The 13,825-nt window shown below is 40.3% G+C and overlaps 2 protein-coding genes across 2 annotated transcripts; both read left to right on the top strand.

Moving 5' to 3' along the window:
• The first annotated feature begins 2,626 nt into the window (after positions 1-2,626).
• On the top strand, positions 2,627-3,418 carry LOC138882916 (uncharacterized). The gene has a single exon (XM_070163560.1). It carries the CDS (start codon positions 2,627-2,629, stop codon positions 3,416-3,418), a length of 792 nt encoding a protein of 263 aa, XP_070019661.1.
• Positions 3,419-3,828: 410 nt separating this feature from the next.
• Positions 3,829-4,362, top strand: LOC138882915 (uncharacterized). The gene has a single exon (XM_070163559.1). The coding sequence runs from the start codon at positions 3,829-3,831 to the stop codon at positions 4,360-4,362; it is 534 nt and encodes a 177-aa protein (XP_070019660.1).
• The last annotated feature ends 9,463 nt before the right edge of the window (positions 4,363-13,825 follow it).

Below are 13,825 nucleotides of genomic sequence, written 5' to 3'. Positions count from 1 at the left end.
TTAGCTTGTTTTAATGCAATTATCTCCATTACTTATGTAGTTTTGTTGTTTCTACAGTTCATAAGGACAGAGAACCAAAAAACATGGAAATGGAAGCAAAAAGACAAGAAAAGAGCAAAATGTAGCAAAAATATTGGTCTGCGGTACACTATGCGATCACAGATCAGACATGCGAGCTGCAGAATGCACGTCAAATCGCAGACAAAAGTAGAGATCTGGGTTAAATCTCAAGTCAAGAATGCGGTCCATTATGCGACCGCAGAACCAACATGCGAGCCGCAGAGTGAACCGCAAACCAAACATAAAGGTCACTGAAGGACGAAGATGCGATGCAAAATGCGATCGCATTTATGCAATGCGATCCGCATAATTGGAATGCGAAGAAGACCTGTAAACTAGGGTTCCAGTCTGCGATGAGGATGTTCAAGATGCGGACCGCATACGTGATCTGCGACAAGAATGCGATCGCATATCAGACCTGAAAGGGCATTTTTGTCCGTTTTTTGTCCCGATTTTGAGTCCACTATAAATAGTTTTATGATGTCTTTGTGGGCTCATCTTGTCTAGTCTTTGAACCACATTCCAAGACATTAATATTCCTCACTTTTGGAAGCTTTTGGGTGAATATTCTTTACTTTGTAAGTTTTTATGACATTAAATACTCTTTGGTTTTCGTATTGTAGTATGAGTAGCTAACTTTAAATACTTAGGTTGTGGACCCTAAATGGGTGTTTGCTAATGGGTGTTTAACATTGAATATATATATAACGATTGGTTGATATTTGTTTACTTCTCATTCTTCATTTATTGTTGGTGGTTGCAAACATTAATAAGTGCCATTAAATTCTTGCTTTGCTGGGGAAAGTGGGTTAGAATTTGGTAGAAGTAAATATCAATGACTCAAGGCTTTAAACCTTGTTTAATAGAATCGCTTAGGAATAAGTGAGTTTTACTTGGCATATATTGATGGTTCTAAATTGCAACTCTTTTATATTTGGGAAAATTATAAAGAGGAAATACTACTCAACTATTGGGAAATGTTGGGTAGTCACTTAGACATCATTTGCATATCAATTGAACCTTCCATTAGAAATATATCATATTAACACCGATAAGCATTACACTCCATTAAAGGGGACACAACCTTGGTTTCTTTAATCCAATTAATTACTCTATAAATATTCCAATTAGTTGATACTTCCAAACAAACTCAATTCATACTCTTGTTACTATAAAACCATTCTCTTGTTACGGTTAACCGAATAGAGATACGACTTTGGTCGAGCAACACACTATAAGAGTAACCTTTTCACACCTATTCCCTGTGGGATTCGACCCCAACCTTGTTGGGTTATTATATTTGACACCGACCGCCTTACACTATTTATTAAAGTGTAATTTGAGCGTATCAAATTTTAGCGCTGTTGCCGGGGAATACTTTTTTGAAATTACTATTTAGTGTGTACTTTACTTAACGTCTATTTCTATTCCATCACACTTTGCTTGCTTTGCTTGGTGTTGATAGGAAAACATGTCTGAATATGGTGATGATGCAGAGACAGAAATAGGAGAGAATCCTTTCGCAGACATTAAGGAGTACATTGAGGATACTAACGCCATTGTACCACTAGCTATTGGAGCTGTAACGTTTAAAGTGGAACACGGTCTAATTTTGATACTCAAGGCAAAAGGATTTTTCAGAAACTAACACCTTAGGAATTTCTTGGGTGTGTGTGCAATGCACAAACAAAACAATGTCTCTGACGATGCCCTGAGGTTGAGATGCTTCAAGTATTCTCTAGCTGGAGATGCAAGGAAATGGCTCCAGAATCTGCCACCCAACTCTATCCATTCTTGGCCCGAACTTGTCCGGGCGTTTTTGTCCAAGTGGTTCCCGTAGAGCAAAAAGTTTGAGTTGCGGGATAAGATTTTCTTCTTCAAGCAGATACATGGAGAGCAGTTGCATGAGGCATGGGATTGCTTCAAATTATACTTGGTAAGGTCTCTAAACCATGGTTTTCCGGATTCCATGTTGTTGGAAAAATTTTATATGGGTTTGGATCCCATGAATCAAGCCATCGCCAAGAATGCAGCTTGCGGATCTTTCATGGACAAATCATTTGCAAGAGTGACACAAATACTGGACAAAATGGCAAAGCACAACCAAGCATGGCATTCAGAGGATACTATCGGAGGAATCTCATATGGCTCTCCTTCCTTGAGCAACTTAATCAAGGAAAAACAAGAGAGGAATCAGGTGATTGCCGGGCTTGCAACAAATGTAAATGTGTTGACAAAGATGTTTACCGAGAATTAGACAAATAAAGTGAATGCAGTGGAAGATGTCCAACCCATCTTAGATGAAACTTTTGAGGAAGCAAAATATATCAACAACCCTCAAGGAGGGTATCAAAGGCAACCCTACCATGGTCAAGGTCAACAAAGCCAGTGGAGGCCAAACCCGCAAGGGTAAGGCAACCAACAATGGAGAAATGATCAAGGTAACTCGCATCAAGGAAATTGGAACAACAACAACAACTTTGCAAACCGGAGCTACAACCTATATGTTCCCCCAAAAGTTCATTATGCAATTCAAGGGTCGTCAAGTGAGTCAAAGTTAGAAAACATGCTTGAAAGAGTATTGCAAAACCAAGAAAAGTCTGACGCGTCCAGGAGAAACATGACCGAAGTTGTTGGCTCTCACACCGCATCTATCCAAAATTTAGAGATGCAAATGAGAGACCTTTCAAGAGAGCATAACCCAAAGCAAAAAGGGCAACTTCCTAGTGATACCATTGCGAACCCGAAGAGTGGTGGAAGTGGCTCAACTTCTCACGTCATGGCAATAACTACTAGAAGTGGGAAGGTTTTACAAGGTGACATTGAGAAAGAGGTTGTTGGGGAAGAAGCCGAACAAGAAGTTGAAGCAGAAGAGCAAGGGGTTGTTGAAGTTGAAAGGGTGCCGGAAAAAGAGAAGGTGCAAGAAGTGAACCAAGAAGGGGTGAATGAAAAGGATAAGGAGACATCAAAAGCTCCACCTCCTACTCCTAGACCTCCTCCGCCTTTTCCTCAAAGACTTATTATAAGGGTTGATGATAGCAAGCTTGAGAAATTCTATGATATTCTAAAGCAATTGTCGGTGAACATTCCATTCTTGGAGGCTTTTCAAGAAATGCCGGGGTTTGCCAAATATTTGAAGGATTTGATCACCAAAAAGAGGACCACAAAGAATGAGGTGGTAAACATGACTCACCGGGTTAGCTCTATTATTGCCACAAGCCCTGTCCAAAAGAAAGAGGACCCGGGAGCATTTACTATTCCATGCACTATCGAGGAGCGTGACTTTGCAAAATCCCTTTGTGAAAATGGGGCTAACATCAACTTGATGCCACTTGCCATCTACAAGCAAGCGGATTAGGGATGCCGAGGCCAACAAGCATGAGGTTACAAATGGCCGATCGATCTATTAAGCGACTGGTAGGAATTGTTGATGATGTGATTGTGAAAGTTGGAAAATTCCATTTGCCCGCCGACTTTGTAATTCTTGACTGTGCTGTTGATAAAGAGATCCCTATCATCTTGGGGAGACCATTCCTAGCCACGGGAAGAGCACTTGTGGATTCGGAGCGAAATGAAATTAAGTTCCGGGTGAATGATGAAGAAGTCACATTTCAAGAGAGCAAGGGTATGAAATTACCCCATGAGTATGAGAGCATTTCAGTGATAGATGTGGTTGATGATGTTGAAGATGCCGTCGAATTGAAAATGGAAGAATAATACCTTGGTGAGGCATTGGCGGCTATCTTGGTAAACTTTGAAGGTGAGGACATGGATGGGTACATGGAGTTGGTAAATGCATTGGCGGCTATTGGTACTTCTCCTTATCGGCTAGTCTTTGGTAAAGCATGTCATCTACCCGTGGAATTAGAACACAAAGCTATGTGGGCGTTCAAAAGGCTGAAGTTAGATTGGGCTGAAGCTGCAAATTTGAGGTTAACACAACTCAATGAAATGGAGGAATTCCGGTTCCATGCTTATGAAAGTGCAGCTGTGTACAAAGAATGGATGAAGTTTTTCCATGACAAGAAGATCTTGAAAACAGAGTTCAAGACGGGTGATTTGGTCTTACTCTTTAACTCAAGGCTCAAATTGTTTCCGGGCAAGATTAAATCAAAATGGTCTGGTGCATTCAAAGTGGTCAATGCCTCTCCTTATGGAGAGGTGGAATTAGAATCAACAGATGGGTCCCGGACATTCAAGGTAAATGGCCAATGCATCAAGCACTACTTGGGAACTGATGGAGAAAAACATTTGGTGGAGCAGCTGGCTCTCAAAGATGGTCCATGCCTGACCATTGAGTGAAACCAAAGGAACATCAACTTCGTTGTGCCGCGCCGTTAAATCAAGCGCTTCATGGGAGGCAACCCATGTGTGGTAACACTCTTTTGTTCTATGAATTTTTAGATTTTGATAGATAGATTTATTTGAGAAATTTAAAGTGTGTGTCAGAGTGCAGGGGGTTCAAAAGATCACAATAATTGGTACGAATGCATAAAAAGTGGAAGAAAAACCACTAGGTGAATTCTGCTGCACAAATGCGGTCGCATTTTATCTATGCGGACCGCACTCTGACCGCAAATCTAAGCAGAGATTTGGGTTAAAATTGTGGTTGAAAATGCGGTGTGGTGGTACATTATGCGGTCCGCATTTGATTTATGCGACCGCATTTGCATCCCTTCAGCTTGGTCCTTAACCTCATCGCATAACACATATGCGGTCGCACTGTGTGTTATGCGGTGTCCTATCCATCGCAGAATCGACAAGGTAAGTCCGCATAACCCTCTCGTCTCTTACTTACTTAAAACAAAACAAAAAAAGGGGGGGAAGAACACGAATGGAACTTCGAACCAAATCAAGCTCAAATTGTTTGCAACCAAAGGACTCCATTTGTCACACTCATTGTCCCAATCATCAATCTCTACTGGTATGTACCCGTTTCTCCCTCGTTTTATCTTTGATTTCCACTGTAGGTTCAGAGATTTTTCGTTTAAATCCTGTGCAAAAATGTGTTTAGATGCTTGTGTAGTTGCTTCTCTGTAGTGTAGATGCTTTTGGGTTGAAAATAATTTGGGGTACGGGGTAGAATGAAATAGGACCGCCATTGTTGAAAGCTTGGGTGACCTGTGAAGAAGAAGGCATCTGCATCCCGCATTGTGAAAATGCGATCCGCATTTTGGCCGTATAACTAAACCCTAAATCTTCTAAAGAAGATGATGAAATGAGGTGTCTTTGCGATCGCAGATTTGACATGCGGACCGCAAATTCACCGCAGAGTGATACAGAGATTTCAGTTTTGAACCATATAGCCATGTCAATTTTGCGATAGTTATGCGGTCCGCATAGTGGTTATGCGATCGCATAACTCACCGCAAAATGAGACCACCAGTTGAGACTACAAGATCTGCGACAAGTCTGTGGTCCGCATTATGGTTTTGCTATCGCAGACCAGATCGCATTTTCTTTCTTGCTTTTGATTTGTCTGTATCTTCTCCGTATTGTTAATGATGTTACTCACTCTTCACCATAGTGCAGATATGGGTCAAAAGAGACGCTCATCCTCTACATCAAGGCGGGCTTCCACCAGTAAGCGATTGAAGATAGAGGACAACGTGCCGAGCCCCTCCAAGTCTGAGGTGGAGGAGCTCAGGCCCTCAATAAATATAGAGGCTGAAGAGAGAAGGAAACGAGGTGAAGATTTCCAACTCCGATTTGGGGTTGATGGGTCCAGGGAGGTATTTAGAAAAGGGCTCACAAAGCGCAAAATCATGGGCGAGAAACAATTGAGCATGAACGGGCTCAAAGACAAATACCCCCATATCCTGGAAAACATAAAAACATGGAGATGGGAGAACTTCACTGAGCCACCCACGAAGTACAATGAGACCCTTGTGAGGGAATTCTATGCATCCTATGGGGCCTCCAGGACAAAATACCACAAATGCAACAAAGTTTTCACCGACCAAGTGCTTGTCCAGGGAAAGACTGTTTTTTGTAACATTGAGGCTCTTAATGAGTTCTACGTCAAAGGATGGAGAGCAGGCACAACTGAGTACACTGAAAAATTCAAAAATAAGGAGAATGAATGTGGATGAATTGCCTCAGTGATAGCAAAAGGGACTCCTGCTTGGGTCGATCCTCAGCACAAGATATATAAGGAAGATCTCACGAGATAGGGTTGCTACTGCCTCAGTTTTGTCACTTCTCGGTTGGTACCAACTCAAAATGAAACTGAAATAGCCATCGAGAAGTCCCTTCTGATTGCTTGCATCATGACTGGTATCAAGATAGATGTGGGAGCGTTGATCTTCCAAGAAATAGGGATTCGATCAATACAGCATGCAACTTCGCTTCGTTTCCCTTGCCTGATCACAACTCTGTGTAAAGCTGTGAAAGTTACCATCCTGCCAACTGATAAAACTGGAAAGGAAATGAGGGATATAGATATCACACGTATCATTGATATCTCTCGTATCACTATTGATGCTGCCCCATCAGAGGTTCAGGTCCGAGATCCGATTGATCTAGAGCACAGTGACTCCCAGACACCAGTGACTCCTCAGGTTACAGTGGCCCCCACTTCCACTTTCGAGCCTAATTCTCAGTCCACCACTGTCCAGCCTGCCATCACCATTCCTGCTATCTCGAAGCTTGGTCTACTGGCTCAGCATGCCAATGCCAAAGTAGATCAGCTTTTGAAAACATTGCCAAATCTAATCAAACAAGCCCTGACACCCATGAAATCCTCAGTGACGGCCCTCCAACAACAACAGTCAAAATATGAGGATCGTCTACAACAACTTGAGTTGAGGGTGGAGAAGATAGAGCGGGGTGAAGTTAGTTGGTTGCCTGGACTCAAGAAGGAGGTTTCTTCTATGAAGACCGAGCTCCAAAAGATGTAGAACTTGGAGTTCGATCTATCATCCCTCCTTCTCACAGATGGTGATCATGTGACAGGCACAACACCTCCGGACTTAGGTCTTGACTTCACTGCATTGATGACTGATACTGCCCCTCCTACTGCCGGAGCTTCCCAGCCTAAAGCCCCTCCAGCCCATATTGTGATCCATTCTGGGGAGGAGTTCGGAGGTTTTGGTAAATTAGAAGATGAGGAGGAATATGGGAGCGAGGATGAGGAAAGTTCTGTATATTCAAGCGATGATGGCCCTCAGGATAAAGGAAAGCAGATTGCGGATGCCTCTATCGAGGATGTTATTATTGAGGAGGCTGCTATTGCAGAAGTGGAACAAGTAGATATGCAGAGAGCGATCCAGCGGTCTCTAGTAGACATGGCCAGCCCTATAGCTCCATCAGTCATCCCGCCATCGGTGGGCAAGAGTAGAAGCTCACAGGCTCCAGCACCAGCTCCAGCTCCAACTTCTGCTTTGGACTAGTCTGAGAGCATTACTCCATCAGGAGAGGTCGCTCCTCAGACCGAGCTCTCATTAGTCCCAGCTTCCACATCCGAGGGTGACCTCTCCAGTAGTCAGCCATCTACTGACTCCTATAGCACTTAGTGTGACTCAGGGAGCCCCCCTCAAACTCGTCTCTCTGTTTTTATGCATTGGGGATAATGCATGCTTTTAGTTGGGGGTGGATGGTAGCATTGTAAATATTTTTGTGATATTGGAAACTGTTGTACATATGCATATCTTTATATTACAATCAGACTCTTGTACTTATGTGTATTTTGTGTTCTGTATATATTAGTATGACTTCGGTACATGAGTTGTGTTATGAAATTCGTGATGATGTTAATATTAGTGTTTGTTTTGTGTTCATAATAACGTTGTGTAAATATGATACCGTTGCCCATATAAAAGAAAAACAACAAAAGCAAGTAGATAGTGATTAGGAATCAATTCCATTTGGTTTTTCTTCTCCCGGTTAAATATGATACCGTTGTCCATATAAAAGAAAAACAACAAAAACAAGTAGATAGTGATTAGGAATCAATTCCTCTTCGTTTTGTTTCTCCCGGTTCTTTTCCAAGGGTGTAATAGTAGAACCGGGATCGTATAATGAATCATTTTGACCGGTTTGGTGTAATTGCCTAGTATCAAGCATGTGTGTCTGTACATAGCATATACCCTTCCACATATAAAAAATATTGTTTTTGTCGACTTTTCCTGATGATGGATAGATTGACAACTTTCTTAAGGGAATTAGTCTTTATGATAAACTTTGTGAACTTGAGGCTCTCTCTGTGACTCTATGGCGACCTAGAGTTATACATGTGTCTATGATGAAAGCCTTGAGTTTCCAAGTGTTGACTCGAAAGCGTCAAATTATGTGAATGAAACAGTTCATGTACCATGTGTGTGTGAGTTCTCTGTGTGTATATAACTCTCGTGTTTACTTCTATCATCTAGAACTTGCCCGGTTGGTCTTTCAGAAAAATGATAGTATGTTTGGTTGGAGGGATGATCTTAGGCATTCTTTGTCTTATTTGCTAGACCTCTGTAGCCTTTCAAGCCGACCTGTACATAAATAATATCACTAGTACCCAATTTGAGCCTTTAAGCCTTTTCTTTGGCCAACTCATTACAAACCTCTCCCTTTTTGTTTTGTAAAATAATCCCCTCTCTTGAACCCGTCCCTCCTTGAACATTGAGAACGAGGCTAAAAGCCTAAGTTGGGGGTGGTGTCGCAGTGGATATTGGCAAGGTTGTACGTTGAGTTAGGACCACATGCCTCAAAAGTGTTTGTTTTAGACTATTCAAGCTCCAAAAGAGAAAAAAAACAAGAGAAAGATTTGTGTACAAAAAAAAAAGAAAATAAAAAAGAGAAAATATGTGTATGTATATAAAGTATGGAGCCTTGAATAAAATTAGAAGAGGTAATGTAAGGTGGTTCTATATTGGAAACTAGACGCAAATGAGGCTATGAGGGTTTGAAAAGAAGCAAAGTAAAAACAAATGGAAATTTGTGAGTAGTGTTCAAGGAGGGTGAAGTCACTTGTACCCAAATGTCTATCCAACCCTTCCCGAAACCTACATTACAAGCTTAAAACGTCCTTATGAGACCTCCAACCGAACATTCTTGAATAAGCGGTTAATTAAAATAAGGGCAAGCTTATGGTATGAAATGGTGTAACACTTGAAGTTCTTTGTGAGATTGAGTGTATTTGTAAACTGTCCCTTTTTTGTTGTCCTTGTAAATATTGTGATTTTGGGACCTTCTTTCTAGTGAGGGTACATGAACTGTGGAGTTAAACAAAAGTTGAGCTTTTGAGTCAAATGCAATTGCACTCAGCTGAGGGTAACATTTTGTCACAATGTCAGAGGCTCAAGGTTCACAAGTTGATTAGTTTTCCTTGTATATACTATCAGTTCAGGAAGGGTAAAACAATTATAGATGCATGCTTGAAGTACTAGCAATGAACACCGCCCGTAGTCATTATCGTTTCATGTTTTGTAAATAAAGTATAGAATAGGATAAGTTTTTTTAGTTGCTTGAGGACAAGCAAGAGTTTAAGTTGGGGGTGTTGATGTGCCGGAGAATTTCGGCACATTTCAATACTAATTGCTTAGATTTTAGCTTGTTTTAATGCAATTATCTTCGTTACTTGTGTAGTTTTGTTGTTTCTACAGTACATAAGGACTGAGAACCCAAGAACATGGAAATGGAAGCAAAAAGACAAGAAAAGAGCAAAATGTAGCAAAAATGCTGGTCTGCGATACACTATGCAATCGCAGATCAGACATGTGAGCCGCAGAATGCACGTCAAATCGCAGACAAAAGCAATGATCTGGGTTAAATCTCAAGTCAAGAATGCGGTCCATTATGCGACTGCAGAACCAACATACGAGCCGTAGAGTGAACCGCAAACCAAACATGAAGGTCACTGAAGGACGAAGATGCGATGCAAAATGTGATCGCATTTATGCAATGCGATCCAAATAATTGGAATGCAAAGAAGACCTGTAAACTAGGGTTCAAGTTTTTGATAAGGATGTTTAAGTTGCGGACCACATACGTGCTCTGCGACAAGAATGTGATCACATATCAGACCTGAAAGGGCATTTTTGTCCATTTTCTGTCCCGATTTTGAGTCCACAAAAATAGTTTTATGATGTCTTTGTGGGCTCATCTTGTCTAGTCTTTGAACCACATTCCAAGATATTAATATTCCTCACTTTTGGAAACTTTTGGGTGAAGATTCTCTACTTTGTAAGCTTTTATGACATTAAATACTCTTTGGTTTTTGTATTGTAGTATGATTAGCTAACTTTAAATACTAAGGTTGTGGACCCTAAATGGGTGTTATGCTAATGGGTGTATAACATTGAATATATATATATTGGTTGGTTGATATTTGTTTATTTCTCATTCTTCATTTATTGTTGGTGGTTGCAAACATTAACAAGTGCCATTAAATTCTTGCTTTGCTTGGGAAAGTGGGTTAGAATTTGGTAGTAAATATCAATGACTCACGGTTTTAAACCTTGTTTAATAGAATCGCTTAGGAATAAGTGAGTTTTACTTGGCATATATTGATGGTTCTAAATTGCAACTCTTTTATATTTGGGAAAATTATAAAGAGGAAATACTACTCAACTATTGGGAAATGTTGGGTAGTCACTTAGACATCATTTGCATATCAAAAGAACCTTCCATTAGAAATATATCATATTAACACCGATAAGCATTACACTCCATTAAAGGGGACACAACCTTGGTTTCTTTAATCCAATTAATTACTCTATAAATATTCCAATTAGTTGAAACTTCCAAACAAACTCAATTCATACTCTTGTTACTATAAAACCATTCTCTTGTTACGGTTAACCGAATAGAGATACGACTTTGGTCGAGCAACACACTATAAGAGTAACCTTTTCACACCTATTCCCTGTGGGATTCGACCCCAACCTTGTTGGGTTATTATATTTGACACTGACTGCCTTACACTATTTATTAAAGTGTAATTTGAGCGTATCATACTTTCACTCTGTCTTATCATTCTTGTGGCGAGGCGTTTTTATAGAGACTTCGAGGTATATCTGCTGCGTCCGCAGACCGAGGAGTCCCTTTCTATCTTTCTATAATAGTATAGCCCTTTAGTATTCCCCTTTTGGTTAGACATTTCTGGAGTTAGTGCTTCTTATGTATCTCTAATCTTGTGATTCATGGGTTTCCGGGTTTTGGGAAAATGTATTGGTTTTAAGAGTTAATATTTTGTATAATGCTGTTTTATTACTCTATTTCTGTTTTAAATTGTTTTCTTCCGCAAATTTGGTTTATCTTCCGCATTTTAGGCTTACCTAGTCGTAGAGACTAGGTGTCATCATGATGGTTAACGGAGGGCGAACCGGGGTCATGACATAAAGATTTAGATCCCTCTTGATATAAAAAATAAGCCTTTTATTGCGATCTTCAGCATGTTGATAACAGGCTTGAACACACATTAAGAAGAGATTAAAGGAATACCTAAAGTGTAGAAATTGAAACCTGAGGTGAGCCAAACAAAAGCCAAGAAATCGCTCCTAGATGAAGTTCATCAAAGCATGGTGCAGCAGTAGAATCAGCAGAATTTTAAATCCAAAGAACTCTTGAACTCAATTTTGTAGACTTTGGACTCAATTTTGAACTCTTGAATTTGTTTTCAGCTTCTTCGTTTATCTTTTTTCTTTTTTCTTTTTTTTATTGATTTTTCGGAGTTCTTTTCTTTAGATATGAAATTTGGTGCTTTTAAATCTGAATGTTTCTGTTTGTGAAAGTGAGAATAGAATGAAAAAGGGGAGGGTGTTCGATTTTTTGTTGTGTGTGAGGGCTCTCTCATGAAGCTTTTCTTTGATTTGGGGTTGAAAAAAATGATATTGAAGAAGAAGATGAGAGCTCCTTCTAGATGCGCCGTTTTTGCTCTCTCTATGGGTGAGGTCTGATCTTTTTGAGTGTCCAAGATCTGATGCCTTAGGTATAGGTTTTCTTAGGCATTTTAGGGATATAGGTCAGGCGGGTCGGTTTTAATGGGATCTGGGCTGGAGCGGATTTGCACAATTGGGCCATTGAAATTTCCTTTGGCCCAAATCCTAAGCAAGACCCAAAGAACATTAATTCCTCTTCTTTGCTTTTTTTTTAAAAAATCTAAATTAAACCTTATCTAATTTGCAACATTAATTCTATTTATCCATTTTCTAACAACTAACTAATCTTCCAATTTTAACAAATGCATGTAAAATTTTAAAAAAAAAATTTCTTTTTTATGTATTAATTTTAAACGATTAAAGAGTAATTAATTTCTAAAAATGCACATTAAACCTAAAATGACATGAAATGAAAAATGTGACAATTTTTATGGTCTTTCTTATGATTTAAAATTATTAAAAATGCATGAAACGCAACTAAATAAAGAAAAACTCCTAAAATTATTTTTGGTCTATATTTAGAAGTTATTTCCATGTAGGGCAAAAATTAGGTGCTCAACTCGGTTCATTGGGCCTTTTGAGGTGCTTCGAAGGATTGGGGAGGTGGCTTATGAGCTGGCTTTGCCACCTATCTTGTCGAGTGTGCATCCAGTGTTTTATGTTTCTATGCTCTGGAAGTATATTGGCGATCCGTCTCATGTTTTGGACTTCAACATGGTTCAGTTAGAGGGTGATCTGACATATAATGTAGAGCTAGTGGCTCTTTTGGAGCGTCAGGTTCGAAAGTTAAGATCAAAGGATATAGCTTCAGTGAAAGTGCAATGGAGAGGTCGGACCATAGAGGTGGCTACTTGGGAGACCGAGTGGGAGATACGGAGCAGATATCCTTACTTATTTGAAGTTTCAGGTATGTTTCTTGACTCGTTCAAGGGAGAACGTTTGTTTAAGAGGGGGGATGTAACGACCCGGCTAGAACGTTTGTTTAAGAGGGGGGATGTAACGACCCGGCCGGTCGTTTCACGAGTTACAGCCCATTTTTCCCCCATTTCTTCTTCCTTATGTGTTGTTCAGCTTTATTTCATCATATCATGTTGGTTGGTTCGAGTTTGGAGTAGTTTTGGAGAGGTTTGAGACACTAGTCTCTTAAGTTGGCTATTTAGTTGGAAAAGTCAATCGAAAGTTGACTTGTTGTAAATGATCTCGGAATTAGTTTTTTAAGATTCGGATAGCTTCGTTAGGTGATTTGGGACTTATGAGTGTAATTAGAATCCAATTCAGAGGTTCGTGGTAGATTTAGGCTTGAAATGGCGAAATTAGAAATTTTGTATTTTCCGATTGGAAGTGGAAATATTGATATCGGGGTTGGAATGGAATTCCAAAAATTGGAGTAGGTCTGTTGTGTCATTTGTGACGTGTGTGCAAAATTTCAGGTCATTCGGATGAGGTTTGATAGGTTTTTGCATTAATTGTGGAATTTGGAAGTTTTAGAATCCTTAGGCTTAAATCCGAGGGTGATTTGGTGTTTCGATGTAGTTTGAGTGTTTCGAAGGTTGGAATAAGTTCGAATAGTGATATGTGACTTGTTCATATTTTTCGTTGAGGTCCCGGTGGCCTCAGGATGATTTTGGGTGGTTATCAGAGAGTTTGGAAATTTGGGAATGTAGTTGAAGTTGTTGGTTCTGTCATAACCGCACCTACAGAGTGGGGACCACAGGTGCAAGACCGCAGAAGCGAAGGAAAGACGTAGGTGCGGCCATGGCTGAGAAGAGCAGGAATCACAGGTGCGGAAGGTGGAGCGTACCTGCAAGACCGCAGGTGCGGTACGGTGACCACATGTGCGGTAAGGTGACCGCAGAAGCGGTTCTGGTGGATTATGTGGAAGTTGCAGATGCGGTGGT

The sequence above is a fragment of the Nicotiana sylvestris genome, chromosome 12, assembly GCF_000393655.2.
Source record: "Nicotiana sylvestris chromosome 12, ASM39365v2, whole genome shotgun sequence".
NCBI classification, from domain to species: Eukaryota; Viridiplantae; Streptophyta; class Magnoliopsida; order Solanales; family Solanaceae; genus Nicotiana; species Nicotiana sylvestris.
The sequence above is the reverse complement of the archived record's forward strand: the minus strand, read 5'-3'. Positions and strand labels throughout refer to the sequence as shown.

Bases quoted from the DNA above. Each gene is read 5' to 3' on its own strand.
- LOC138882916 (XM_070163560.1), top strand. From the start codon at position 2,627: ATGCTTGAAAGAGTATTGCAAAACCAAGAAAAGTCTGACGCGTCCAGG.
- LOC138882915 (XM_070163559.1), top strand. From the start codon at position 3,829: ATGGATGGGTACATGGAGTTGGTAAATGCATTGGCGGCTATTGGTACT.